This window comes from Ananas comosus, linkage group 3 (genome assembly GCF_001540865.1).
Source record: "Ananas comosus cultivar F153 linkage group 3, ASM154086v1, whole genome shotgun sequence".
NCBI lineage: Eukaryota > Viridiplantae > Streptophyta > Magnoliopsida > Poales > Bromeliaceae > Ananas > Ananas comosus.
The window spans coordinates 11,542,485-11,568,058 of record NC_033623.1 but is presented as its reverse complement, the minus strand read 5'-3'; the positions used below and the strand labels follow the sequence as shown (position 1 = coordinate 11,568,058).

General features: G+C 34.5%; 2 protein-coding genes across 2 annotated transcripts; one reads left to right on the top strand and one right to left on the bottom strand.

The window, feature by feature from the left end:
- On the bottom strand, window positions 2,145-3,504 carry LOC109707992 (probable receptor-like protein kinase At4g10390). Its single transcript, XM_020229546.1, has 2 exons — window positions 3,092-3,504; window positions 2,145-2,987 (listed from the first exon to the last, which is right to left on the bottom strand). Exons 1-2 carry the CDS (start codon window positions 3,444-3,446, stop codon window positions 2,302-2,304), a joined length of 1,041 nt encoding a protein of 346 aa, XP_020085135.1. The 5' UTR covers window positions 3,447-3,504; the 3' UTR covers window positions 2,145-2,301.
- LOC109707970 (tetratricopeptide repeat protein 27 homolog) lies at window positions 12,072-25,234 on the top strand. Its single transcript, XM_020229520.1, has 20 exons — window positions 12,072-12,646; window positions 12,732-12,870; window positions 13,202-13,527; window positions 14,233-14,314; window positions 14,399-14,717; window positions 15,818-15,876; window positions 16,900-16,989; window positions 17,730-17,821; window positions 17,956-18,054; window positions 18,153-18,230; window positions 19,331-19,415; window positions 19,500-19,558; window positions 19,658-19,727; window positions 19,954-20,045; window positions 20,904-20,966; window positions 21,045-21,111; window positions 21,944-22,198; window positions 22,454-22,570; window positions 23,875-24,027; window positions 24,726-25,234. The coding sequence occupies exons 1-20, from the start codon at window positions 12,186-12,188 to the stop codon at window positions 24,819-24,821; spliced, it is 2,802 nt and encodes a 933-aa protein (XP_020085109.1). The 5' UTR covers window positions 12,072-12,185; the 3' UTR covers window positions 24,822-25,234.

Below are 25,574 nucleotides of genomic sequence, written 5' to 3'. Positions count from 1 at the left end.
ATATATATATATATAGATGAGAGAGAGAGAGAGAAGAGTTGAGCTGGAATACTATCCGGTAGCAAACTGGCTCGTTGCCACCATTTGTTTTCGATGATGGAAGCCTCAAATGACGATCTCGCACGTTGAAAATGATCTATACACTTGAAGTATCTAGAAATCAAATTTCATACTTTCGATATTGTTTTCTTGTCCATCAAGTGGCGCGTAAACTGAATGGCGAAAATGAATATTCTTTAAAAAGTGATGATAAAAATTTTGTAATCATGATCGAGAGTATAGATCTTTTTCTAAATAGTTTAAAGAATCTAACCAAAATTCAATTGATTTGGATAGCCTTTACACGTTAAACGAGAAAACCCCTATATCAACCATTAAAATTACTAATTTTGAAACCCTTTGATCATTAGGTAAATGATGTCGAAAGTATTTGAAATTTGATTTCTAAATACTTCAAGTGATATAGATCATGTTCAACGGTGCTGATCGTCGATTGAAAGCTCCATCATTGAAAACAAATGGGTGGCAACGGAGCCGTTTTGCTACCGATAGCATTCCAGCTCACTCTATATATATATATTAGAATTGAGCTCCTATGCTTTTAAAAGTACCAAGTCATTAGTGCTTGAAAGTTTTTGGCTCTTGGATTAAAGGATGTGCGGTGGATGATGTGGGCCTCCTAGGTTGAGTGGGTGGTTAGTTGAATAGTATAATCTAATGGGTAAAAATGATCAAAGGTAGAGATTAACGGTAAAAAATATACAAGCATCAAGTGCTTGGTATTTTACAAGCACCATAGCCGGATCTCTCTCTTCTCTCTCTCTCTCTCTCTCTCTCTCTTCTCTCTATATAATATATATATATATATATATATATGTGTGTGTGTGTGTGCGCCGGCGCGCGTGTTATCGAAATATAGAGGATTTGGTCTGTTTCGATTTTTTGATTCTTAGATCAATCCCTTTAATCATTTCTTATCTTTGGATTATATACTATTATTACTTTGCAGGACACTCAATCATAGGGTATTATTTAATCCTAAGGGGGACCGCAATCATCCAACCATATAATTTTTAATCAAAGGGTCAAAAATTCAGAACATAAATCCTCTATATTTTCGATAGTATAGTAGTTCTACACTATAATATATATATATATATATATATATATATATATATATATAATTATGCTGCTATACTAAATAGTATCAAGTCATTGGTACTACTGAGTTTTTGGCCATTGGATGAAAAGATGCGTGGTTATGATGATAGTTGTCCTCTAAGATTGAGTAGGTGGTTTGTTTAATAGTTAATCTAACGGATGGAAATGATCAAAGGGTAATCTAACAGCGTAGAAAATCAATAGTACCAAGGACTTGGTACTATCGACAGTATAGTAGTCAGACTCTCTCTCTCTCTCTCTCTCTCTCTCTTCTCTATATATATATATTAAAAATATATAAATATAATATATTTTATTATATATAGGCTGAGTGAATAACCTGAGTTAGTTAAATTGGGTCAATGTTGTTGGCCTATAAAAACAAACCCCATAGACAAATAAAAGAGCAAAATTTCATTAAATTTATACATTTTTCTTTCTTTCTTCTTTTACAGAACTTTAAAATTTCAATATGTTTCTCTCTTTCTTTTTTTTCTGTCTCTCATATAGTAGCCAAGTCGAAAACCCTCCAAGTTACCAAATAACAGTATATGCCGCCGTTGCCTACCTTGCTTATTATTGTATGCTTGAGAAAATATACATAATATTTTTAAAGTAAAAAAGTATTATTTATATAAAGTTTTAATTTTAGTTATATATGATTGGATAGTTTAATCCAATTTTTATTATATTTTATTTATTTTTGACTGCATAAATAAAATGAATAATATGGAGATTGAAGGCGGAAGAGAAGACATATGAGTCTGAAAAGATTAAATATTCAACTATAAATTATTTTTTCTTCATTATAATACTATATTTTATAGAATTATTTTGTACTTAAACTATTTGAACATATTTTTATATCAAATTATAGATAATATTTTATACAAATTAAAATATTGATCGTATGATGTTGGAGAATTTCAAGCTGCTCATTTAGGGCTCAAGTTGACCTCGACTCGAAATTTAGTTGAGCTTAAATTTAGGCTCGAAATTAATTTCAAGCCGAATTTGAGCCAAGGTCAGCTCGCTCGAGCCCGGGTCGTTTCCACCTCTAATAAGTAATCACCACTCCACGAGTATACCACACACGAAGGTTAAAAAAAAAAAAAAAAAAAGAAAAAAGAAGAAGGGAAATTACGAATCGCACTTGCCGTTCGATCTCGGACGAACGGCTGAGATCGACTTGCACGCCTTCTCCTCCATGGCACGCACGACCTCCGCCATGGACGGCCTCAGGCTCGGGGTCCCCGCGACGCACGCCGCGGCCAGCTTCACCATCTCCGCGGCCTCCTCCGCGTCGTACTCCGCGCCCAAGCGCGGGTCCACCAAATCCCCAATCCCGCCGCCGCCGCCTCCGGCGCTCCGCCGCAGCTTCGTGCCGATCGCGGCCGTCAGAGGCCCTCCGGCGGAGAACGCCTCGGCGCCGGTGAGGAGCTCGAGGAGCAGCACGCCGAAGCTGTACGCGTCGCTCCCCTTCGTCAGCAACCCCGAGCGGAGGTAGTGCGGGTCCACGTACCCCGGAGAGCCCACCACCGCCGCCCTAGCGGGCCGGGCCACCGCGGCGGCGAAGCCCAGCTGAGCCGACCCGAAGTCGCAGAGCCGCGCCTCGTGACCCGCGCCGAGGACGACGTTCGCGGACTTGACGTCGCCGTGGACCACCGGGAGGTCGCCGCACCGCTCGTGGAGGTGGTCGAGCGCCCCCGCCACCTGCCGCGCTATCGACACCCTCTCCGCCCACCCCAGGATGCGACCTCCGCCGCCGTGGAGCTTGTCGTGGAGGTTACCGTTCGGCGCGTACTCGAACACCAGCGCGCCTTCCTCTAAAAAATAATCGTTGGTTCAATCAGATATAAAGATTATTTGTGAAATTTAGAAGGATATATATATGTATATCGGTATTTAATTAATTCTTAAAATTAATTACCTTGATCGTCGGAGAAGCCGATGAGGCGAACGACGTTGGGATGGCGGGGGAGGCGGAGGAGGACGTCAAGCTCTCGGCGGAAGGCAATGTGGAGGCGCTCGCTGGAGAAGTGGACTTTTACGGCGGATGGCGACGGTGAGCCCGGGAGGCGGCCGAGGTAGACGGTGCTGAACCCGCCTTCGCCGATGACCGGCGAAGTGAAGCCCGACGTCACCGACTCTATCTCGCTCCAGCTGAACTGGCGCACGATGTCGCCGCCGCCGTCGACCTTCTCGCACTCCAGTTCGGGCTCGTCGGCCACCCGGCCATCGCCGTCGCCGAAGCCGGCGCCGCAGCACAAGTAACGGCGGAGCATCCTCAACGAAGAAGATGCTAAAGCCCGCGTAATTAAGGTGGAGAGGAGGGTGAGGGGAGAATGGTGAGAGATTAATGAGATGTTGGGGGTGTGTATCAGTGTTTATATATACATGCAGAGGATTAGTTAGTGAGTCAGTGACGTATTAGTTTTGGACAAATGGTTAATTAATTGGGGGATGAATCGGATTAAATGGCTGTTTATTATTTGAGCTGGTGGACACCCGCGCTCTCGGATCGATTAATTAGTCGGTTGGACGCAGTGTTCAACAATAATAGTACACTTAATAGCTGTAACTTCATATTTTTTACTCTTTCTTAGGGATTATTGAGCGGTAATATCGCCCGTAACTTGGTGAATAATTCGGACCTGGTCCGAGTTTCGAGTCATTCGACAGAGCTGGTCGGGCTAGCCCGGATTGGGAAGCAGCCAAGTGTATGTGCCGAGTCGGCTCGAAATCTGACTAAGTTGAATCGACTCGATTGAGTTTTGAGACGGCTCGCCGAGTACACCAGTTGAAGGTGGATGAGTTTAGAGAATAGGGTTATACAAATTTCCCGATCAGTAATAGCGTGCAACTACTGTATTTTATTTTTTCAAAGAGAAAATTAATATATTGTTCGTTGAAAGTTTTGAATTAAAGTTCCATACGACTTGCGCTAGCTAGGGATGATTTTTTATCTTATTACTGTAAATTGGAGTTTAATATTACTTGATTAAAAAAAAATTGTTCTAGCAATGTTTTTAGGATAAAGACTATCAAATTGTTTCAAGCAAATTCTTTTGGTTGCAGAATTACAAGTATTAAATCCAAGTTACTTTTAATCTCGCTTTTTGTCAAATGTGAGGGGGTTATTTGTTTGCCACATCTAAATTCAAGTTAGAAATGATTTTAGTTGAATTAAAATTCATGTAAAAATAATTTTTTTTATTGTTGGTAATTTGGTAGAAAGCTAATGACTTTGAAATAACAATTATTATATATAATTATCGCACTAGCATATAAGTGAATGGAAAAAAAAATTATAGCGGCTAATTTTTTGTATTATTTTTCGATTTTTGCTTCTCTCGGCTCTCGATGAAACAAATTTACTCTAAAGGGGCTTGATAGTTGGAGCACAATGTCTCAAAAATTGGAAACAGCTTGTTTCATATATATTTCATTTTAAATTTATTTTTTAAAATAAACAAATGTGGTAATTTATTACTTTTCTGTTTATAAAAACAAAAGAAAAAAAAAATTAGAGCAGAGTCAAACACGCTACCAAGTTTGGAGAGTCGGACGGAGTTTTCGAATAATAATTTATTATTGCATGGAAAATGTGCAGCAGGCTAACTAGTGGTCAAGGGCAGGCCAAAGGCGTGACGAAATCAATGCGTGCAGAAAAGGGTCTGGAACTCGGAAGCCACAAGAGTGGTTAGACGCCATGTTTTCCTCCAAACGTTCGGCCACATTTAAACTAGGGGTTAATTACACCGGCAGTCCCAACCTTCGTACCAATTTTTATTTGAGTTTTCAATCTTTTTTTTTTTTACAATTGAGTCCCTAACTTCTTAATTTTATTATAATTATGTTTCAACCGTTAAAAAAACTGTTAAAATTAACGAAATTGCCACGTCAGCGTCTATTTGGCAATCTTTTGCATTTCAATTTAGGTCCCTAAACTTTGCACATTTTTTATTATAGTCCATAAAAATAAAATTTCAATATTTTAAAATTTAAATTCAAAAATACTATTAAAATTAATGGCAACCTTTTGCATTTCAATTTAGGTCCCTATTCTTTGCACATTTTTTATTTTAGTCCATAAAAATAAAAATTCAATATTTTAAATTTAAATTCAAAAATAATATTAAAATTAAAAGTTTAAACTAACGAGAAATTAGAATTTTGAATTTGAATTTAAAGCTGAATTAAAATTTTGAATTGAAATTCAAATTTTAAATTTAAATTTTTAATTGAATCTAAATTTTGAATTCAAACTTAAAATTTTGATTTTGATTTTGATTTTGTTATTTCAATTTACATTTAAAATGAAAGTTTTGAAACCAAAATTTAAATTTAAAATCTGAATTTAAATTTAAAATCATATTCAAAATTTAAATTTAAATTTAAGATTTGATTTCAATTCTAAATTTGAATTTAAACTTCGAATTCAAATTCACATTTTGAATTTGAAATTTCAAATCAAAGTTTGAAATTAAATTAGAATTTATAATTCCAAATCTGAATTTGAATTTAAAATTTAAAATTTAAAATTAAATACAAAATCAGAATTTGAATTCCAATTTAAATTTGAATCCAAAATCAAAATTTAGATTTAAAATTTAAATATTAAATTAAATTTTTTTTTGAATTTATAAATTTAATGGGTTAATTACACCATTGGTCCTCAACCTTTGCACCGTTTTTCAATTTGGTCCCAAACCTTTTTTTTTTTTTGCAATTCGCTGACACAGCGCCACTGTGGCGCTGACATGGCGTCTCCGTGGCGCTGGCGTGGTGCTGACGTGATATTTTTCGTCAATTTTAACAGTTATTTAACGGCTGTGACTTAATTGAAATGAAATAAAAAAATTAGAGACTTGATTGCAAAAAAAAAAAGGTTGGGGACCAAATTGAAAAATAGTGTAAAGGTTAGGAACTGTTGGTGTAATTAACCCTTTAAACTAGGGTAAACTTCAAATACCCCCACGTGGTTTCACACTTTCTGACTTTAGTACTCTGTGATTTAAGGTAAGATAAACTTTAAATACCCCCACGTGGTTTCACACATTCTGACTTTAGTACTCTGTGATTTAAAGTGTATCAAGTTAGTCCCTGTGGTTTCGCACTTTCTCAATTTAGTACTCTATGGTTTAAAATAATCAAGTTAGTACCTTGTGGTTTCATTTTTTTTTATTATTATTCATTTTACTAATTTTTTTTGTTAAATCAGTGACAAAGTTAAAATTAAAGGGTACTAAAGTGAATATTTGATAAACCTAGATAAGATATCTAAAGTTTTTTTGTATATATTTTAACGAAATATTAACGAAGGAAAAAAAAATNTTCGAATAATAATTTATTATTGCATGGAAAATGTGCAGCAGGCTAACTAGTGGTCAAGGGCAGGCCAAAGGCGTGACGAAATCAATGCGTGCAGAAAAGGGTCTGGAACTCGGAAGCCACAAGAGTGGTTAGACGCCATGTTTTCCTCCAAACGTTCGGCCACATTTAAACTAGGGGTTAATTACACCGGCAGTCCCAACCTTCGTACCAATTTTTATTTGAGTTTTCAATCTTTTTTTTTTTTACAATTGAGTCCCTAACTTCTTAATTTTATTATAATTATGTTTCAACCGTTAAAAAAACTGTTAAAATTAACGAAATTGCCACGTCAGCGTCTATTTGGCAATCTTTTGCATTTCAATTTAGGTCCCTAAACTTTGCACATTTTTTATTATAGTCCATAAAAATAAAATTTCAATATTTTAAAATTTAAATTCAAAAATACTATTAAAATTAATGGCAACCTTTTGCATTTCAATTTAGGTCCCTATTCTTTGCACATTTTTTATTTTAGTCCATAAAAATAAAAATTCAATATTTTAAATTTAAATTCAAAAATAATATTAAAATTAAAAGTTTAAACTAACGAGAAATTAGAATTTTGAATTTGAATTTAAAGCTGAATTAAAATTTTGAATTGAAATTCAAATTTTAAATTTAAATTTTTAATTGAATCTAAATTTTGAATTCAAACTTAAAATTTTGATTTTGATTTTGATTTTGTTATTTCAATTTACATTTAAAATGAAAGTTTTGAAACCAAAATTTAAATTTAAAATCTGAATTTAAATTTAAAATCATATTCAAAATTTAAATTTAAATTTAAGATTTGATTTCAATTCTAAATTTGAATTTAAACTTCGAATTCAAATTCACATTTTGAATTTGAAATTTCAAATCGAAGTTTGAAATTAAATTAGAATTTAGAATTCCAAATGTGAATTTGAATTTAAAATTAAAAATTTAAAATTAAATACAAAATCGGAATTTGAATTCCAATTTAAATTTGAATCCAAAATCAAATTTTAAATTTTAAATTTAAATATTAAATTAAAATTTTTTTTTGAATTTATAAATTTAATTGGTTAATTACACCATTGGTCCTCAACTTTTACACTGTTTTTCAATTTAGTCCCAAATCTTTTTTTTTTTTTTGCAATTCGCTGACATAGAGCCACCGTGGCGCTGACATGGCGCTGACGTGGTATTTTTCATCAATTTTAACAGTTATTTAATGGCTGTGACTTAATTGACATGAAATCAAAAGATTAGGGACTTGATTGCAAAAAAAAAAGGTTGAGGACCAAATTGAAAAACAGTGTAAAGGTTAAGGACCGTTGGTGTAATTAACCCTCTAAACTATGGTAAACTTCAAATACCCTCACGTGGTTTCACACTTTATGACTTTAGTACTCTGTGATTTAAAGTAGGGTAAACTTTAAATACCCCTACGTGGTTTCACACTTTCTGACTTTAGTACTCTGATTTAAAGTGCATTAAGTTAGTCCCTGTGGTTTCGCACTTTCTCAATTTAGTACTCTATGGTTTAAAATATATCAAGTTAGTACCTTGTGGTTTCATTTTTTTTATTATTAATTTTACTAATTTTTTTTTGTTAATCAGTGACAAAGTTAAAATTAAAGAGTACTAAAGTGAATATTCCATAAACCTAGGTAGGGTATCTAAAAATTTTTGTATATAATTTAACGAAATATTAATGGAGGAAAAAAAAAATCAGTGACAAAGTTAAAACTAAAGGGTACTAAAGTAAATATTCGATAAACCTAAGTAGGGTATCTGAAGTTTTTTATATATAATTTAACAAAATCTTAACAGAGGAGCCGACGAAAAGAGAAAATAAAACCACAGGATAGTAAATTGATTCACTTCAAACCACAGGATACTAAAGTGAGAGAGTGCGAAATCACAGAATACTAAACTAATACACTTTAAACTATATGATACTAAAGTGAAAAAGTATAAAATTATAAGGATGTTATTTGAAATTTTTCCTTTAAAATATTAGCGACATTTGACTCGTGGCCTCTAGGGTCGATACCACTATTACGTCCTTTGACAAGTTTGACACCCCAACGCACCAAAGGTGAACATTTGTCCAATAAAAATGTTAAATATTATGCGAAATAATGGTTCTTTTTCAAGAACTTAAGTCGAAATAGAATGGTATTTTTATATTTTTATTTAAATTTTTTTTTACGTATAGATTCGGTAATTTTTTTTGATAGGCCAATCACGCAGAGTTGAATTAACTAGAAAAAAAATTAATTATTTTAAAAGTCTGGCATGATTTGAACTCATGACCGTCTGCTCTAATATCATATTAAATTATACGTATACGAAAAATAATTATCGTTTTCCAAAAGTTTAAGTTGGTAAAAAGAAATAATATTTTTATATTTTATATTTAACAAAAACCTTACTATTTATTTGAATCTTAGAATAATTTAATAAAAATTTTTGTTTTTTTTAAGAGATAGATAGTATGCTACCCGCTTCATTTATTTCATATAGAAATAAATTTAGCTGGAAATGTGAATCAACTTGGATTCGAACTTGAGACCTTTGATACTAACCATCAAGCCTTTTGCCACTTGCTCTAGGGACGGTCGGTAATAAAAGTTTTTGTTCATCGTAAGATTCTCACAATTATAAATTTTCAGAATAAAACATTTCATTTATGAGATAAAGGTTTTGAGCGTGTACATCTATAGGATTAAGGTCCTGTTGAAATATCAGAAGAAATTATATAGCACTATCTTATTTAATATGAAATTTTTTTATTATAATAAGCTAAAAGTGTATCTAAAATATAATAACATATATGATCTTCAAGTCATTTTTTCGAATAACATCGTCCTATTAAATCATAATATCGTGACTTTTGAAGGAACATAATTCAAACTTTTGTTTTTAATTTTACAATAATTTTTTAATAATAAATAAATAATTATTGAATAATTTATTCCAACACCCGAGTTAAACCTAACATAACACATACGGATAGCTAAATAACCCAACAATTAAAAAGGATATATCCGTAACCGTGTGTGCATTTCTTTATTATCAAACCCGTGTTTTAGTTGGGTTCGACATAAAATTGAGAGATTTGTAGCTTCGTGGTAAGCCACTTAATTAATAAGAGAACAAATTAGAGCCCAACAGCTAATTGAGGCATATTAAATTAGCACGAATGGGTTCGATGTTGGCTCGAAGCTACAATAATTAAAAACAAATCACAGAGAAAAAATGATTAAGAACTTGTTCACGGGCATAATTTATTTGGCACTAGTATTTTGACTTGGGTTGAGGACGAGAGAAGGAGACAAAGATTTAGATATTTATATACTTGTTTCTTAACCAGCAAATAATAGAGAAAAAAAATTTTTTTTCTTACCAAATGAGTGTCTGTGGGTGCAAATGTGTGCTGAATCTAAGGTTGATAGGAATCTATTTGGGCAAAATTAGTAGAGTGGGTGTGGACCAGATGTTTCCATTAGTCCAACATTTTTGATGATTCCGGTGGCGTCTTAGGTTGCATTATCTCGATGTGCATGGATTCAAGGTTAGATCAACTTAGTGTAGAAATCTAAGTACAGATAGCTTATAAGAGTGTTGACTGAAATAAAGTGTGCTGAAATTTTCTACACACGATACCACATTGCTGTAGGATTTATGACGAGTTGAACGAAATACAACTTGTCATTAGAATATCAGATGGATGGCGAGATAACCTTGTGTTTAGGGTTGTTACCAGTGCACTCGCTCGCTCCATAAGCGACCCGACGAGATAATCTCGTGTTTAAGGTTGTTACCAGTGCACCTCACTTCCTAAGTGACCCAACCATGTACATTGCGGCTAAATCCAAACTCGTATTTTTAAACTCCTTACCCATGCACTGCAAATTCACTTTCTTTCTAATATGAGATAAAAATTACCGCTTCTAATACCAGAAATTAACTTATAAAATAGAATAATTCGTTGAAAGAAGTGAAATGCACATATATATTGGTGTGGATTATAATTTCTCGTTTTTCTTGTAATTCACTCACAATTTTAGTTACTTTTGAGTATCGTCTTTAAGATCAGAGGTTTGATCTCCTTTTGTGCATTCATAGATGCTAGTGCTTATGTCTTTTTTAGGAAATATTACTATTTAGGAAAACTTCAAAAACCCCCTTGTGGTTTCATCGTTTCTCACTTTGTCCCCCTGTGATTTAAAATGTATCAATTTGCTCCCCTGTGGTTTCTTTTTTCTCTTTTTCTTATCAATTTTATTATTTTTTTTAAAAAATTAGTAATAAAGTTAAAATTAAAGAGTACTAAAGTAAATATTTGATAAATCTAGATGAGTGTCTGAAGTTTTTTGTATATAATTTAATGAAATATTAACGAAAATGCTATCGAAAAAATAAAAACGAAACCACAGTGGGATAAATTGATATATTTTAAACTACAGGGGGGCAATGTGAGAAACTACGAAACCACGGGGGGTTTTGAAGTTTTCCCTACTATTTAGTAGGTGATATTTCTAGTCAACGCACGTTCCACAATAGGCCCGGCCCAAGCTTATGGGTTTCGGGCTAGACCCGACCCATTTATAGTTCAAGGATTGGGCTTCAATCCAATATTGTACTCTTTAGTTTTTGATTAACCACACATCGTGGGCTCTCCTGATCTGAAATTTGATCCTTGCGTTACGAAGTTATTATTAAATAGTTTTAGACCAAATTAGTTTAAGATTTTTTTAATGTCATAAACTATTTAGTTTAGTACAATTTAACGTTACTTTAAATTATAAAATTTTATAAATTTTTAAATTTATAAAGATTTTATAGTATCACCTCTAGGGGAGGAGGCCATTATGCTTGTGTTAGAATTTTTTTTTTTTTTTTTTTTTGAGAGANAATATCCCTAGCGGCTATGTGATGGGCAATTTGGGTAGAGAGGAAATACATTTTTTTTTTTTTTGTTTGAGAGAGAGATAGCACGCTTCGTTTATTTTATTTAGAAATAAATTTAGCTATAAATACGAATCAACTAGGATTTGAACTTGGGACCTCGGGTACCAATCATCAGTCCTTTGCGATATGCTCTAGGAACGGTCGGTATGCTTGTGTTAGAATTAGAATAGAATTATATTTTGTGCGATTAGACGTACCCAGCCAGACTCATAACACTATATATCCAAGTAAAATCTATTGTAACCGTCCCTAGAGCAAGTGGCAAAGGGCTTAGTGGTTGGTACCTGAAATCGAAAGTTTAAATCCTAGTTGATTCATATTTTTAAGTTAAATTTATTTCTAAATAAAATAAACAAAGCGGGTAGCGTGCTACCGATATCTCAAAAAAAAATTGTTAATTAAATAAATTTTTTTTTTAACGTTAATATGTATTATTGATAGGCAATCTAATATTTTTTTAATAAATTTTAATTTATTTTTTAATATTTTATTGATCAGATATAAGAGATAAGCTTAAATCTTATACAACTATTGCTATTAGGATTTGTATTTTATATCTATATATATATAGCCTATTGCAAATATGTGAGCATGCACAATTAGTCTAAAAATATTTAATACAATTTTTAATTTTAGCCCCGGCGAAAGAGCGGTTCTTGTAAATTCCCAACGCAGAAACCCTACTCGCAAGCTCGAGAGAAATCATGGCGAACTCCGAACTGGGCTTCCTCAGGGAGGTGGAGCTCCGCCTCCTCCGCTGCACCTTTCCCGAGAACTCCTCGGCCGCCGCCGCGGCGCCGCCCCCGCCGCCACACCCGCGGAGCTCCCTCCTCCCCCTCGTCGACTCCCTCGTCGCCGCGGTCGAGCGCGGCGACTACGCCGCCGCGCTCTCCTCCGACGCCGCGCGCGCCCCCTTCGCCTTCGCCGAGTCCTGGGAGTCCCGGGACTCGGCGGAGTGCGCCGCCCGGTTCTACGCCGAGGCCGAGCGCAGCGCCGATGCCTTCTTGCTCGGCGGCGCCGCGGACGCGTGGCTTCAGGTTCTCGACGCCGACGAACAATCGGAACGATCCGAAGAACCCGACCTCGGTGCAGAGTACAAGTGCGCGCTCCTACTCTGCCTCGGCGTCGCGGCGATCCTCGCGTTCACTCAGCAGAACGTGACTGGGTGAGCATTCTTAGCCGATCAAAGTTCTAGCTTTAATTTGTGTAGTGATCTCTCTTTCTTATAATCGTTTTCTGCTAAACTGAAGGCCTACAGGGGAGTTTTCTCCTTTTCCGATTCCGCTGAAGAAGGAAGGATGTAGTAGTGGTGGAGGACAATGGGATGTGTGGGCTCGGAATCAGCTTGCTTCTGTTTGCTCCGTGCAGGGGAAATTCTCGCTGTTACAGGTGCCGAATTATATGTCGAACCTAATGCATTAAGAAATTTGCATGATTTATTCAATTTGTGTAAACTTCAATTCCTTAGACCGATTCATTGTGGATTGTATGTACATTGCTGTGTTTCTTAGTAGTTTAAAATTTGCATCTTAAGTGTCAGATTATTGTAGTTTTATGGCTATAATAGATTTTTGAATCTCCTAATGCGTTGTAATTTGTTGCCTTTGTTATATAGTAATGTGCTCATATCCTTTAGCTGTTGTTTGGTCTTTGTCTCTTTGCTTTCGTAGTAATATATTCTCCAAGGAATTGTTGGTCAATGTATTCTTTTGTTGTACAGTATATTGTTTACGCAAAGGCTTTATTCAGCAAGATAAAGAATTTGTCCTTTGAGGGTAAAAATTCTTGCAGTAGCAGAAGTGTATCATGGTGGCTGTTTCGAACTGTTCTCCTCCAGCAAAAGATTTTGGATGAGCGTGCATCTTCTTTATACGACCTAGTGCAGTCACTTAAGAATGAAGTATTGCTTCAATTTGGCAAATTGGAAGAGGTTTCTAATTATTGGGGAAATATGTTACGCGACGGAGAAGGTTTAACGATTGTATCAGTCAGTCAATTAGAAGCAGGGATGGCAGAGTACCAATATGATCGGGTTGATTCTTCAAGGTGACTATATTGCTGCTTTTTATACTTGTTCAGCATATTCATTTTTTGCATTAGCATAGCGTAATGAGCTTCTTTCATCACATTGAGTGGATTACATTGCACTTACATTATGACTTACAATATTTTATGTGCTTTTGTATTTTCATTAAGTTGCCTGAATTTATGTACCTTGCTGTATCATTGTGTTTACATCTTAATATGTACACTGTAACCTTTATGTACAGAATTTCAATTCCCCCCCCCCCCCCTGAGTCGTAACTGCATGCAAATATAAACAGGATCCATAGTATAGAGATAGTTGAGTTGTCAAACCTAACAATCTTGTCTGCATGAGAGTTGTCATTATGTCTGCATGGTGGGTCAATCGTGTATACTTTTCTTTCAAGTTTGTGAAGGTAATTTCTTGTGGATACAGAATCGGCATGAGAATCATGCTCTTGCTCGTCCATAGAGAAGCTGAAATCCCTTGTCATCATCGTGAATCTTGACTTTTGTTGGCAGTAAAGCTACAACTGTACCCAAGTAAAGATTCCATTTGTCATCATTGGTTGATCCTGATTCTGCTTTCTAATCTATTACAAAAAAACCATGTAACTTCAAGGCATTTCATTTTAATCGCTTTTTTACAATAGTATATTTCCCCTTTTCGAGGTTCTCTCATTGTGAATGTTCCTTTGATTTTATTTATTTATTTATTTTTGGTAGAATGCATCTTAAGCATGCTGAAGAAGCATGCAACCTATGCCTTTCTCTTACTGGGGTTCTTGGCTTTCGGACAGTACACCAGGTTAGATTCTAAACTATTAAAATTATTAATGTTTCTCTCTTTGCAGTCCGAGTACTTCATAAAGCCAAGCACTATCTTGTGTAGGTGGACGCAAAAGCTCAGCTGGTACTTATTGCAAATACAAATAAGCAAGCTACGGATGACGCTAGTCGGATAGAACCCTGTCAAACCCAGAATGAAGCTCCTGCTTTTGAAGACAAAGAGAGTTATATTTCTCACGAAGAGTATAATTCCTGTGAGGTATTAAGAACCCCAAGATTGCTGGAGAGTGAAATCGCTGGTGGTATCAATGGAAATACAACTGAATCCATTAGCAATCATTCATTAACAGCGATTCAGCAAGCTGTTGTACTCGCTCAATGCCTGCCTCTTGGACGAAGTAGTCGTGATGATGAACTGTCAAGTATGCTGTTCTTCCTCATAAACATGTGGCTTTTGGACAAATGCTTCAATTTGCTTCAGAAATGTTATGCTAAAAAAGAAGCACTTTATTTTGGCTGATCTTTCCTTTTCCAAAATCGTACTTGACATTTTTCCTGTTTTCTCTATGAAGAATGATACCATCATTACCGGCTATTTAATGAAGCTAATCCTCGAGAAAATATTTGCAAAATTTTGAGCAAAGCATATTTAGTTTGCCATGAAATCTACTAGGGTACTGATGGCTTTCCAAACTTTGAGGTTGCTACTTCGGAAACTTTCCAAGAGTTCCTTACTCAGAATGTTTCCTTTAGACATGGGAGCTCTTAGTGAGTCCCTGAATCACAAATAAGCGAAAGAGATAGCTAGAAAACAGTTCCAATTTCTCCTTGGAATAGATAGGATGGTAATTCTAGAAGAAAGCATTGCCTTACTACGCTGCTCTGTAGGAACTCGCAAATCTTGGTTTACGTCTTACCCTTTCCGTAGATTATCCTAACTGGAGCTTTTATTGCACATGGTGGTTGCTGCCATGAAAATTATAACAGTTTTGGCAGAAGGGAGAAAACAGTTTCTTATTAATGTTTACCGGTCAAGGAATTATTTATCATGTTCCTGGGTCAATATTCAAGAATTTATTGTTAGTATTTGATTGATGAAATAATCCTTGTTCTATTGTACAATCCCAAATAATAGCATTTACTATAACTTCTGCTGTATGCATGTATACAATATGGATGTTTCCTATTTAGAGTTTTCATTGAACCATCTTATGAATAATTCTCTTAGAAGCTGGAACCATGATCTTTCGCACAAGTGCATGTGTTTGGCTGCATATTCTTGTTATGTAGAGTTGTACATCTATATTTACATCCGTGAGTCGTTATGTGTATCGGTTTCTGAGTGTTCAGTGTCTTATTGTAGCAATTCATTTCAACGTTATATGTCCATCTGTTCAAATTTTTATATAATGCATATGTACATAACTATCATCTCAAGTTTTTTTTTTTTCTTTAATATCTTTTTATCTTTGCCCTTATTTCTAATTCAATGTGACATGCTTTGGATGATCTTATCATGCAGAGTGGGAAATGGCCCCTTACATAGAGTCTATCGATGCTCAACATCAATCTTACCCCACTGTAAGTTTTAGTTCAAGCATAGTGTTGTTCTTATCCCTAGCATAATCAACATGTTTTTCCTGCAAACTGCACTCTCCCTTTTCTCTTTGTGGGCATTCTCTAATACATAGGGTGAGCATCTTGAGGCCTGCCATTTGAAATTCAAACTACTCTGGAAGGAACTATATAATGATATAATTCCTTAACAAACTATTAATTCCTCTGTTGGTTTAGTATGGTAGTAAATGACCTTGATCTAGGAGTTAGGAATAGTACTGAAAATTTGCAGTATAATTTTGTGCAATCTTGGTAAACTAGAAAAGGCGCTGTTGACTTTGATAAAAAGATAAAATTGTCTTACGAAAAGAAGATAGATTGGCTTTACATCAAAATAACTGCATATGCATGCATTTATGTATACATGTAAAGACATAAAGATGGATCAGTTGTTCTAATTTATTTTAGCAAACACAATGAGTGGTTTTTGCTCAAGTTTTGGATTGAAACATCTCTGGAAATAAAAGTTCAGAAGAAGGATAAATAGGATTAGGGAGGAATATACGAAATTGTTGAAATTTATGTACAAAATGTAAACCTATTTAGGCAAAGATTGATGGAATGACAATAAAACAATTAACTCGACCACAATGAGAATAATACTAAAACAACAAATGGGAGCAATCATTAGTTCCATGACATGAATAGTTATTCTTAGTTGTGTGCTCACGATAGGCAGAAAGTTGTAGAGGAATAGGCCCAACTATCTGCCACCAGAAGCATAACAGGAAAGGACTGATAATATTTAGGTGACATTATAAATTTTAAGATATTTTTCAAGTGCTTACTTGTGTGATAAACTAAACTTTTGCCTTTCCGGCTGCTTGAGAAGATTTCATCATATATTTTCTTGTCTAGTGAAATTTAAGAAGTGAAGTAGCATACTAAAGTATGTTGCATAGTTGAAGGCGAACTTGAATTTATAATTATTAGAATTTTTTATGTTTGCTTTGGAAAGTGCTATTGTTAAATGAATTTCCTCTCTAGGTTAAAAGCTTTTGTGAAATTTTGCGCATTCGGTGGGAGTCCACTCGCAGTCGCACAAAGGAGCGGGCTTTGTTGATGATGACTAACTTGGTAGGTGTCTCATTTTCTTTACTTTGTGCGTTTTGTTGTTTTTCTGCTTCGAAAACTCATGCTTATCTGTACTTTTTCCCCCTTAATTTATATTTGCCTCATCAATTTTATCTTTTATCTAAGCTTCCAAGGAAACACTTATTTCCTAGATGAAATTCAGTGAATTCCTGGCAGCAGCTTATTTGTCCATATAATTTGTTGTTGCTGTGGTGCTTTTTTTGTTTTTTTTTGTGAATAAGAGGGAATAAAGTTAATACTTGTATCTGAAGTTTGACTATGAATCTATGTTTTATGAATACCTATTATTGATATAGAGGTTTCCGCAGATTATATAAATTGTTGCAAACACGAACTATATTGCTGATCTATGGGATTGTCATTGTTACTCATGGAATAAGTAGTATGCGAAAGAGTATATATTCTTTGAATTGGTCATTATTGATGGATAATTTTGCTTAAAACCCATGATTTTCTTGAATATAGAGTTCTTACCGCAGTCCTAAGATAATCTCAACAGTCTCATAAATCTTTCTTGATCGTTTAGGTTCTTTCAAAAGCTGAGGATTTCCTAGGACTGGAAGTTTCTTCTTATTTAAACCTAGTTTTGAATTAGAGCCCAGAATCCTGCATGTCTTCTGTTCTTTTATTTTTTTTAATCTGTGGGTATTCTTTCCTTTTATAATATGATATTTATGTCCCTTTACCAAGGTCTTTATGTGTGTTTTGTTTGCGGATTGTAGGTTGAGAATATTGATAAAGCCCCTCCTGTTGTTGCCCAAAGGATTCAGTTGGTTTATGGAGTTTACTTGCCAACCATTCCGGCATTGCGGAAGTACGTGTTGATTGCTCCTTTCAAGACAGCAGTCTTATTTTCTTTACCAAGATTTCTCTGTTGTTTAGCTTGCTTATCTCACAATTTCTAGCTATATGTTTACAATGTGATGCAATTTTAATCTATGCTTTCAGAGATTATGGTGAGCTGTTGGTTAGTTGTGGTTTGATTGGGGAGGCACTCAAAATTTTTGGAGATCTTGAATTGTGGGACAACTTAATTTATTGCTACAGGTATGGAATAATCCTCTTAAATATAAAGGGTTTTGGAAGTCTTTTATGCCATCTGTAAATTATAAATCATAAAACTAACAGTTTTTATGGTCTGACAGACTGCTAGGTAAAAAGGCAGCTGCAGTTGATCTTATAAAGGCCAGACTTTCTGAGACACCAAATGACCCGAGGCTATGGTAAGGAACTGTTGCTAGCAGAGTTAAATAGTATAATGGTTTCTTTGCGCTGCATGAACATGCCAGCTCTTTTTGATAGGAAAAAAAAACATGTTTAGTGGAACTTCTCCCAGATGTTGCTGCCCTCTTTGGGTGAAACTTATTACAATGTGCGTTATTCTTAGTCTGATTCCAAGAAAGGTGAAAAAAATAAAAAAAATAAAAATTGAATGCACATTTCCACATGCCTGTGCATGTGCCTGTATACATACATAATAAATAATTTAAAAAATGCATAGAAAATAAGATCAACATAGCTAGTCATTTGACAATTTCAATTTTTTTACTATCCAATTACTATACAGATAAAATTGGGTTAAGTATCTCTAGGCACCGACATTTTAGCACTCCACACACATTTTTGAAGAAAAAAATATCCCACGACCATTTTAGAACTGGCATTTTGATAAGAACTGCAATATGTTTCGTTGTAGTTTTAGGTTTTTAGTTCTTTCATTTCTATTACTTATTTATCTCTTTAGTTTTATCAATGCATTACTTTCTCTCTTCCTTGCCTTTTTTCTCTTGTTGGATGACATTTTTTTTTTTCGTAGCTTTTTTTAATTTTGATTGGGCTTTCAGAATTGATGTCTGTTTATATATATTATCGTTAATCTTCTCAATGAAAAATCATAACAATGTCAATTTTTTTGACAATCCTTTAGTTTCGTTATTATCATTTTTACGCTCTTATGCTCCAATCAGTAGAATTTACTTTTGCCCTTTGATCATTCTGTGTATATTGTTTATGTAGGCTCTTTCATTTTGTTTTATTTGCGCTATTGCATAACATATCATCCAACATCATTTAGATTCTTCCGTACATATGTTTATCTTTGTTTATCTCCTGTAGGAGTTCTATGCATTTCTTTGTTACTAACTGTGAAAGAGAATGTGCAATCATTACCTTATTTCACTCTACATCCTAGGGTTAGAATGCACTACATTCGTGATGATAAAATTTGAATGCTTTATCACTTGATTAGAAAAATATCATTGACTTCATATTCATTTCTTTTTGTGCTTGCAAGTTCTTTATGATATGTGCTTGTCTTTTCCAGGTGTTCACTTGGTGATGTGACAAACACTGATATCTACTATAAAAAGGCCTTAGAAGTATCAAATAATAAATCTGCTCGAGCTTTGGTACAATCTAACTATATTATCCATTTTTCTACTATGGTCTTTTATTCATATTCAAGACCTAAGAATATTGTTCTTTTCTAACAGCGATCTCTAGCTCGAAGTGCGTATGAGAGGCAGGACTATAAAACAGCTAAAGATCTTTGGTATATAATTTCAAAATGTTGATGTGTTTATGCTTGACTCGATTTTATACAGTTTCCTTTAACAGCAAATATAAATTGCTTTCACTGGAATTTCTTTAGGGAATCTGCACTAGCACTAAATTCCTTGTATCCAGATGGCTGGTTCGCCCTTGGTGCAGCTGCATTGAAGGTGACTCATTCTTGTTCTTCTATTCCTTCTTTGCATGTCATTTCTTGTATAGTTTTATGTATGCTCTTGCCTTTGTCTTCAACTTGTGTCTTCAGGCGTTTAATGTAATTCTTCCTTGTACTGGTATTCAATTGAGAAAGTTGGGTGTATACAAATGCAACTATGTTTCTTCTTAGCCCTCTTAGCCTACTAGTCTTTTATGCATCTAATATGTTGGTTCATGCAGGACCGTGACATTGACAAAGCAGTGGATGCATTTAGTCATGCTGTCCAGATAGATCCAGATAATGGGGAGGCCTGGAACAATATTGCTTGTTTGTATGTTGATGCCTTTTTTTTTAATTTATGTTTGTACTCTTTGTTCATAAACTTGAATTATTTCTTAGTACCTTTCTGTTTCTCTTTCTTTTCTGATACTTCACTTAAGCTAAGACCATGCACTGCAAGCATTTTATCAGGGAGAAAGCTAGGATTCCACCATTGGAGTGCCCAAAATAATATAATGCAAAATTTTATTTAATAATGTTTAATATTATATTATCCATATTAATTTACAATTTAATGTGAAAATATCAAATGAAATTTTTTTTCCTGATACATATTAATCAAATCTTCAAAATTTCGTAATGTTATGTAAATGTTGAATACTGCTGTATGAGAATGTATACATAAGAAAAATTACACTAATACTAGCCATCAATATATAAATGCAAACAAATAGATCTAGGTAAAAGTAAAAACCAAGTTTCATAAATAACTAAAATTTAACATATGTAACACATTAAAATATAAGAATTCTTTGATGAAAATGAGAGATTATTTCTCATTTTTTTTTTCTGAAAATGAATGTATTATTAATCATTATACATCAAGGAGGGAGGGGGATTTCCAAAAGCCAAGTGGGGCTATGTCCATCCTTGGTCCATCAATGGCTCCATTCCTGCCTTCTATCATGTTTAGATCACATAAGGGAGGAAGCGAGGGCTTCCAAAGGCTAGTGGGGGATATCCTTAGTCCCTCAATGGTTTCGTTCCTGCCTGCTATCATTTTTAGTTCATGTGCTGCATATTTCATTCTTCGGATGCATATTCAGTTCTATATTATATCATTTTTTATGCTCATTTTTTATTATTCATTATATCTTGATATATTGTGTATATTTCTTGAACTGCCTAGGCATATGGTCAGAAAGAAGAGTGCGGCAGCTTTTATTGCTTTCAAGGAAGCCGTAAAATTCAGGTCCTTTTTATCAGGTTTTTCCCATTTGAATCAAATTGGTTGTTGGTATTTGAAGGACTAACATGTTAGAATTTGCAGGAGAAATAGTTGGCAAGTTTGGGATAACTTCAGCCATGTCGCTCTGGATATCGGGAACTTTCGCCAAGTAATATATTCTCTCTATTTTTATCCCAATAAAGTGCAAATTTTTGTCACCTTGGATTTATTTGTCCCAAGAATGGGTAAGTAAAGAGGGCCACGGTCTAGAGAATTAGATTAGGATAGTAAAATTGAAGAGGGCATCTGGCGTGTTGTTTACAATATTCTTCCTGAGACAGAAGAAAAATTCACAAGGTGGCTAATAAACAGATGATGCTTTATGGGTGAAAAATGTTGGACAATTAGGTAAGAAAACATGTAAAAAGTGAGTGTCCTTTAGATAAGGATGCTGTGATAAATATGTGATTTACTTAAAAAAAAAGAAGCAAAATGCACAATGATTAATTGAAACAAGGCTTTGGCACGTAGAGAATTAAGTTACACAAGAACTAGTTAAGATGGTTTATGCAAATGATACTGCATTGCACACTAACTGGGAGTGAAAGGGACAGGCTAAATATTCATATTGGAGGAAATAGTAAACAAAGATCTCTTATATGTGTAAAGTTTTGACAGACTAATTTGCAAGTAGTAGCAAATGTTAGTTGCACCATACTAATGCTTTCTGACATTCAGCTTTTTTGATGGGGACAGACATTTGCTTCGTGCTCCTTGAGATAATTTTTTTTCAGCACCAAAACCAGCCATATCAGTTTGTTTTTAGTGTTGAAATTTGATTTGATGTATATCACTTAAATATGGCGCATTTTGTGATATAGGTATTGCGCATGAACATTTAATTTTGTTTCTGCATCAGGATTCCTATAGTGTGAATTGAGTGCATTGGATTACTTCTAATATATTGTCTTTATTGATGCTTAAATATCTCTTCATTGCAGGCACTTGAAGCAATTAAAATGGCACTAGATATGTCCTCTAACAAGTGGGTCGATGTTGCGTTATTTGATAGGCTGATTAGGAAGTTTGAAGAACGATCATCTATTCCTGCTCTAGTTTCATTTGACACCTATCAAACAAACTTAGCTGATCCTTTACCTGGCGATGCCAATGAGTCTGAGAACTCTGAATGTGTCCTTGACAATCCTCGTGAATTTGAACACTTATTAGATATGCTTGGGAATATTCTAAAGCAGGTTGGTAATTGCTACATTGCCTATATATTTCCTGTGTGTTATTCACCTACTTCCTCGATCCTATGCATGAACTACTTCATGTACAGTTGTATTTACTATTGTAACAGCTGTATTTCTTGTTTGAACTTTTCTAGTCCTATCTATCCTTGTGTGGTTGCACAAGTGGAAGGAATTAACTGTTTTTTCTTTGTAGTACTAGTCATAGATTCTTAAAATAAGGTTTTACATGATATCGAGCTTTATTTATCCTTTTAGGTTGTTCAAAATGATGGTAATGAAGATATATGGGGCCTATATGCAAGGTGGCATAAAATCAAAGGCAACCTTACTATGTGCTCTGAAGCTCTTTTGAGGCAAATCCGGTCACTCCAGGTATAACATTTGGTTTCAAAATATGTCCTGAACCTAAGTACAGAGTTTCTTCTTCTACCTTGTAAGCTTTATATTATAGTGTACTGTTGTGATGTGTAATGTTTGACTTTGACACCTTTTGCTTCAGTCCACTCTGCTCTTCAATTTATACTTCCTGATGGGTTTTTTAGTGCAATAGTCTTCTCCTAAAATTTTATTCTAAAAATAGACCCGTTAAATTTTTATTTATAAATATAGTTCTATAAAAGCGGTGAATGGTTCACTGCTTTTAAGAGCGGTAAATCATTCACCGCTTTCTTTCTTTTTCTTACTTCTTTCTATATTTTTACGATGGTAAAAGCGGTGAATAGTTCACCGCTTTTATTCTTTTTCTACTCCTACTGAGGAGTTATGAATGCGGTGAATCATTCACCGCATTTAGAGGTCTATTTTTATAATTATTTTTTAAAAAAAATTATTTTTACAATTATAAAAATCGATAGGATTATTTATAAAAAAAATTTCTTCCTGATTGTTTAAACCTAAATGAAGGTGTATCACTTTTAAAAATATGGAAGAAAGAAAGGTAGTGTGTAAAGTATTCTGGTGCGGAAGCTAGGGCAAAATGTGTGGATACTCCCTGTACTATCTCATTATTGCGACTTGGTCTCCATACTTCTTGGTTGACACGTCAGCCATTTATATTGCACTTCAACCCTGGCTGTCAAAAAATATATAAGACAATCTAATTTTATTAAAATGATCAACTTATCCCTTCTATAAAGTGACTCAGTTTAGTTTAGTTCAAACAGGGTTAAAAGGTTATTTTACAATAAAAATCAGATTTTTGTTAATGATGATTGATGAGGAGCTGAAGTGCAATATATGTACAAGTTCGGAGAGTGAAGTGTTCAAGTGCAAAGTATAGGACTATAGGGACAAAGTCTCAGTACTGGGATTGCTTAGGGAGCATCCATTTGTTTTACCCTAAAATCTGTGTTTGATGGAGGGTTAATTGTGGAAATATGCCATTGTCATTAGAAGCAAGATACTATACGGAGAATGAATGGATACTAGTGAGATGTTATATGACATTGCACAGTGTTCTACTGTATGCTGGATGATCATATGTTCCAATTTATTACAAAGATAATCTTCTTCTAAGAACACTAATCAGAGGCCTGATGTCAGAGTACTGAGTAGATTGCAAAATGTTGCAAAATGTAATTGCAGAGTGTTACAGAATGTAATTAAGTTTTCATGCCTGTGTTTTCTTGTATACCTGCATCTGTTTCCTTTGGCTTAATTATTCCCTTTTATAACAGGGTTCAGAGCTGTGGCGTGATATTGATAAGTTCAAAAGGTTTGCTCAGGCTGCTTTATATCTTTGCAAGGTTAGCATGGAAATAGCTTCCTCAACTGGAAATCGTTCGGAGTTAGTTACAGCTGAGTTCCGTCTAAGAAGTTATGTCAAGCAGGTAACATCTGTTTTTTCTTCACAATGAAAAAAGAATCTACTTGCCGAACTTCTTCTCCTTCTTCTTTTTTCTTTTTTTAATCTTTAGTACTGTACTGTCAAACTATGTAGATTTGTTAGACTTCTTCATGGTGCAGCATAATTTTGGTGGCAACAGCAGAAGAAAATACTGAGTAGCAAGTCAATTAAATGTAATGGACATGAATTTCTTAGTTAGATATTACCTTGAAAGGAAATTTAGTTCACATGATGTTTATTGTGTGAACTTTAATCTTCATCACCTAAACTAGAAAATATATAATCTTGAGAATTTCCTGAAAGGGGTCATGTTGCTTGTGGGACACAACAATGTTCCGAAAGGTGGCTGAAGCATGCCAGTATGCCGGTGTATGCTTTAATAGGTATCACATTGATATGGAGTGTTCCAGAATTATCAAATAAACATGTATAATTGCATTGTAAATTTAAAAGAAGCCAGCGAAACCATACTGAAACTATGAATGTTCTCCGCAACTTACTGACAGAAATAATTAAATAATGTGAAAATATTTCCTAACTACAACTTCGAGTAATGTGAGAAACCAGAGTGGCAATGATTAGAATAGAAATCACATATTTGAAATACCCTTTGTAGTGAATGCTTTCTAATATCTGAGAACACTTGATAATCCTCTGCATTTTTTTTTTTTTTTTTTTCAGGCGGTGAACTTCTCGGAAACCGAGGAGTTCAGGAAACTCCAAAGCTGCCTGAATGAAATTAAGGAGCGACTTGATACTACTGCTGAGGACGCTTAGGTGGGATTATTTTAAAGCTGAACATGAACTTCGCTTCACATTCAAGTGGTCATTTACAGAATCAAGGCTGGCCATCAAATCTCACTTCACTGTGGCAGTTGCCCGAGGGATCTGGTTCTTACTAGCTACAGTGTTGGTCTGTATTTTATGCCTAAATTATATAGGTGCTATTTATACCATGTCTCGAGTTACTCACCAGTTTTAGAGTTACACAGAACACTTTTTATGTAAAGCTTCTTTTTATCTTAGACAGAAATTTTGTTATAGGCGAAGGAGTTTTGTTATTTGTGGTAAAATTAGGAATACATTTATTAATTAATCAGTTTGCTCTTCTGAAGTTATCAAAAGGTGTAACACAAGCAGAATTTTGTAACCAAGTTGAGCTAATTATATTTAACATACTCTAGTCTATATATACTTTATTTGCAATCTGCATGATTTATTTTGATCAGTGTAAAGTGCGGAGATTTTGCCAGTTTCTTGGACTCCTATGCCGAGTCCTTTGTTTGCTTGGGTTCTTATGTTACTGTGTGTATGTGAATAGAGAGTCACCATGATGCTTATTATTTGAACTATTGAATGCGCCTCGTTTGCAGTTGTTCCTTTTCTCCTGTGTTATCATTTCCTTTTTTCTTTTTCTTTTTTTAATGCTCCGTATCAAAGCTATAATGACTCTTGGGCTCTAATAAAAGCTTATTAAGTAATATTCATGCTGAGGGATTTGTTATTCAAGTTGTTTCTTTGGGTCTTTTA

What these genes read in the sequence shown, in the direction of transcription:
- LOC109707970 (XM_020229520.1), top strand. Translation starts at nt 12,186, where the DNA reads ATGGCGAACTCCGAACTGGGCTTCCTCAGGGAGGTGGAGCTCCGCCTC. An exon ending in GATCGGGTTGATTCTTCAAG is followed by an intron (nt 13,528 to 14,232) that starts GTGACTATATTG and finishes TATTTTTGGTAG; the next exon opens with AATGCATCTTAAGCATGCTG. An exon ending in GGCAAATCCGGTCACTCCAG is followed by an intron (nt 22,571 to 23,874) that starts GTATAACATTTG and finishes CTTTTATAACAG; the next exon opens with GGTTCAGAGCTGTGGCGTGA.
- LOC109707992 (XM_020229546.1), bottom strand. Translation starts at nt 3,446, where the DNA reads ATGCTCCGCCGTTACTTGTGCTGCGGCGCCGGCTTCGGCGACGGCGAT. An exon ending in CGGCTTCTCCGACGATCAAG is followed by an intron (nt 2,988 to 3,091) that starts GTAATTAATTTT and finishes ATTATTTTTTAG; the next exon opens with AGGAAGGCGCGCTGGTGTTC.